This window comes from Phaethon lepturus, unplaced genomic scaffold (genome assembly GCF_000687285.1).
Source record: "Phaethon lepturus isolate BGI_N335 unplaced genomic scaffold, ASM68728v1 scaffold41167, whole genome shotgun sequence".
Taxonomy (NCBI): Eukaryota; Metazoa; Chordata; class Aves; order Phaethontiformes; family Phaethontidae; genus Phaethon; species Phaethon lepturus.
This window is the reverse complement of record NW_010551875.1, coordinates 26,080-28,833: the sequence shown is the minus strand read 5'-3', so window position 1 is coordinate 28,833 and position 2,754 is coordinate 26,080. Positions and strand designations below refer to the sequence as shown.

Sequence of the window (2,754 nt, the reverse complement as noted above, 5' to 3'; positions counted from 1 at the left end):
TCGCCTGCGTTCCCAGGGGCCGGTCTCCGGCCTTTGCCCGTCGGGGACGGGCACCTGCGTCGATGCAAGGAATTCGAGTTGAGCCACCTCTGTCGGGGAGCGCTGCCGGGAGGAACCGGGCTTCCGGGCGGAGCTGGTGCTGCCGGCCGGGGGCTGCCGCAGCTTGCTCCGAGCTTCGTTTTGAGGGACTGTGCCCCAAACCTGGGTGTCCCTGCGTGCCTCTAGCCCGTTTGGGGGGAGGGGGCGGGCAAGGGCCTCCCCCTGTGAGCGTGTCCGCCCCACTGGCTCGCTTCTCGGCTCCCGGCGGGAGCTGGAGCCCGGAGGGTAAGGGTGTGCTTGTAGCTGAAGCCTTTCCGAGACTGCTTGGGACTTTTCTTTTGTTCATTTCTTCCAGTACTTTGCTCTGAAGGTGTTTGTGGTTCTGGCTCATAGCTCTGTATAAAGTTGGTGTGGTTTCTTCAAGTTCGCTCTTTCTTATGAGTGGTTAGTAGTTGTGCAACAACCTGTCTACGTCAGCAAGTTAGTCTGTAATCGGTTAGGAGATCCCAGTGTGCTGACTACTAATTTTGTTCATGAGGTATACTTAATGTGCCTGGGTAGTGGCTGTGTGGGTTAAAGCTGATATAGCTCTGTTGAATGTATTCAGAGTTGTTAATAGAGACAAAGCTGCCTACTGCAGATACCATTTCTATAGTAAGTTCATGTTTAAAACTTTTTTTAAAATTGTAGATACAGTCCTGATAGCTTGGAAATGAATTGGGCTAAACAAAACCCGAATATTCATTCAAAAGTGAGAGTGGTAGGAATAGATCCTGAACCTTGATATGCAGAGTAGGAAATTAAACATCATTTGAGCTAAACAGGCCATTAGTAGAGCAGTGATGGGTATGGTTGCACAGCTGAGAAGGTAAAGTAGGACATGAGTTTACACTGTAGAAATAATTCCGGAATAAGTGCATATTTCTGCATGTAATTTTTTAAGATGCTAGAGATACACATCTTGAGATATTGGATGAAAGAACTCAAGACATAGACTTTGGGTCTCACAGGCTAGATCTTGGGCAAACCTTGCCAGGAATCTTTTTTAACCCTGTTTAGTTCTAAAATGACTTAATTCAACTAATACTGTACCGAGTCTGTCCAGGATGGGGTTAACTTCCTTCATAGCAGCCTGTATGATGCTGTGTTTTGGATTTGTGGCAAAAACAGTGCTGATAACACACCTGTGTTTTGGCTGTTGCTGAAGGGTGCTTGCACAGTGTCAAAGCCTTCTCTTTTTTCCTACTCTGCCCTCCGCTCCCCTTGAGTAGGCTGGGGATAGGCAAGAAATTGAGACAGAACACAGCTGGCACAGCTGACCCAACCTGGTCAGAGGGAAAATTGCCTACCATATAATGTCATGCTCAGCAGTAAAAGGTGGGGTAGAGGCAGGAGAAGGGGAGGTTTTGGCCTCCAGGGTGGCCATTGTTCTGGCTGGAGGAGCATTAGTTTGCGTATGGGAGGTGGTGAGAAATTTCTTTTGCTTCACTTGTTTTCTTGGGGTTTTTTTTGCGGGGGGGGGGGGGGTTTCCACTCCTCTTCACCATCAAACTGATATTTTTTTGACCCGTGTGTGTTCTCACTTTTGCTCTTCCAGTTCTGTGCGCTTGTCACAGTTTTTCACCAGATCGTTACTCTGTTAAGATTAAGTGATGTGCTAGATATATGAATGGAGACCACCTTGAAAGTAGATATCTGCTTCCAAGGAATAATATGCATATGAGAGAGTATAATCTATAGTTGTGGCAGCAGAACCTAAAATGTTCTGTTTGATTACAAGACTGAAGACATAAAATGTTGGAAAGAATTTGGAAGGAATGAGGAACTCCGGATGTGTTCCTTGGAGTTCTGTGAACGCCATGTTCTTGCATCTTTGGTGACTGGGATCCTCCCTGCTTTCTGAGAGAACAGGTCTAGTTTGATGGCCAGCAAATTTTACCTTTCCTGCCTACTAGTTTGCATGCATGTCTTGACTTCACTAGAAATTCTGCTGGAGACTTGGGTGAAATACTTGATTAATTTTTCTCTGCATACCCACACCTCTGATGGATTGATAATGTGACAAGAACTGAAAACAAGAGTAGAGAATAAAAAAAATCACCCATCAGAAGTCTAAATGGAATTGCTTTATAGTTAAGTCTCTGGGTTTAGAGCTTCCACAGCTATGTTTCTGTTGACTTCTGGTAGGAAATTTGGCCTATTGCTGCAGGGAGACTATGGTTCTCTTGGCTCCACCAGATTCTAGGTCAGGAAGAGTTAGGACTTTTGCTTGGACCTGCTACAAGATTCCATTATGCTTTTCTTATTCCCTTTTTAATAAGCAAATCTACTCTAGGATTAGATAGAATCATTTTTTTAAATGGAGATTTGCTGTTCTGTGTTATCCTTTTTTGAGAGCAAGGTAAATGCAGAAACAGTAACCAGAGAACATTTCAGGTAAACTAATGACACAGAGCTAAGTGACTTTAAATGCAATTCTGGTAGAATTCTGATTACTACTCTTTATAATGCGATCTAATGATGCTTCTCTCAAGTTGCACTGTTTTTATTGCCGAAGTTAGTTCTCCAGTTGTTAACTTTGAAATTACAGATAGCCATCAACTGAAAATGTATTTTCTAAAAACGTTATATTTCTTTTCAGTACTGTTAAATTATGAAGGCATTTTGAGGTCCCAATCAACCATGGAGGAAACGGATAGGGAAGCAGTTGCAACA

At 44.0% G+C, this 2,754-nt stretch overlaps 1 protein-coding gene across 1 annotated transcript in view; it reads left to right on the top strand.

Annotated features, from left to right (window-relative positions):
- Window positions 1-2,721: 2,721 nt before the first annotated feature.
- Window positions 2,722-2,754, top strand: part of EXOC3 (exocyst complex component 3) — a 24,821-nt gene continuing 24,788 nt past the window's right edge. The window contains exon 1 of the mRNA XM_010291061.1: window positions 2,722-2,754. This exon is cut by the window's right edge and continues 126 nt beyond it. Within this exon, the coding sequence (XP_010289363.1) occupies window positions 2,722-2,754 (33 nt within the window).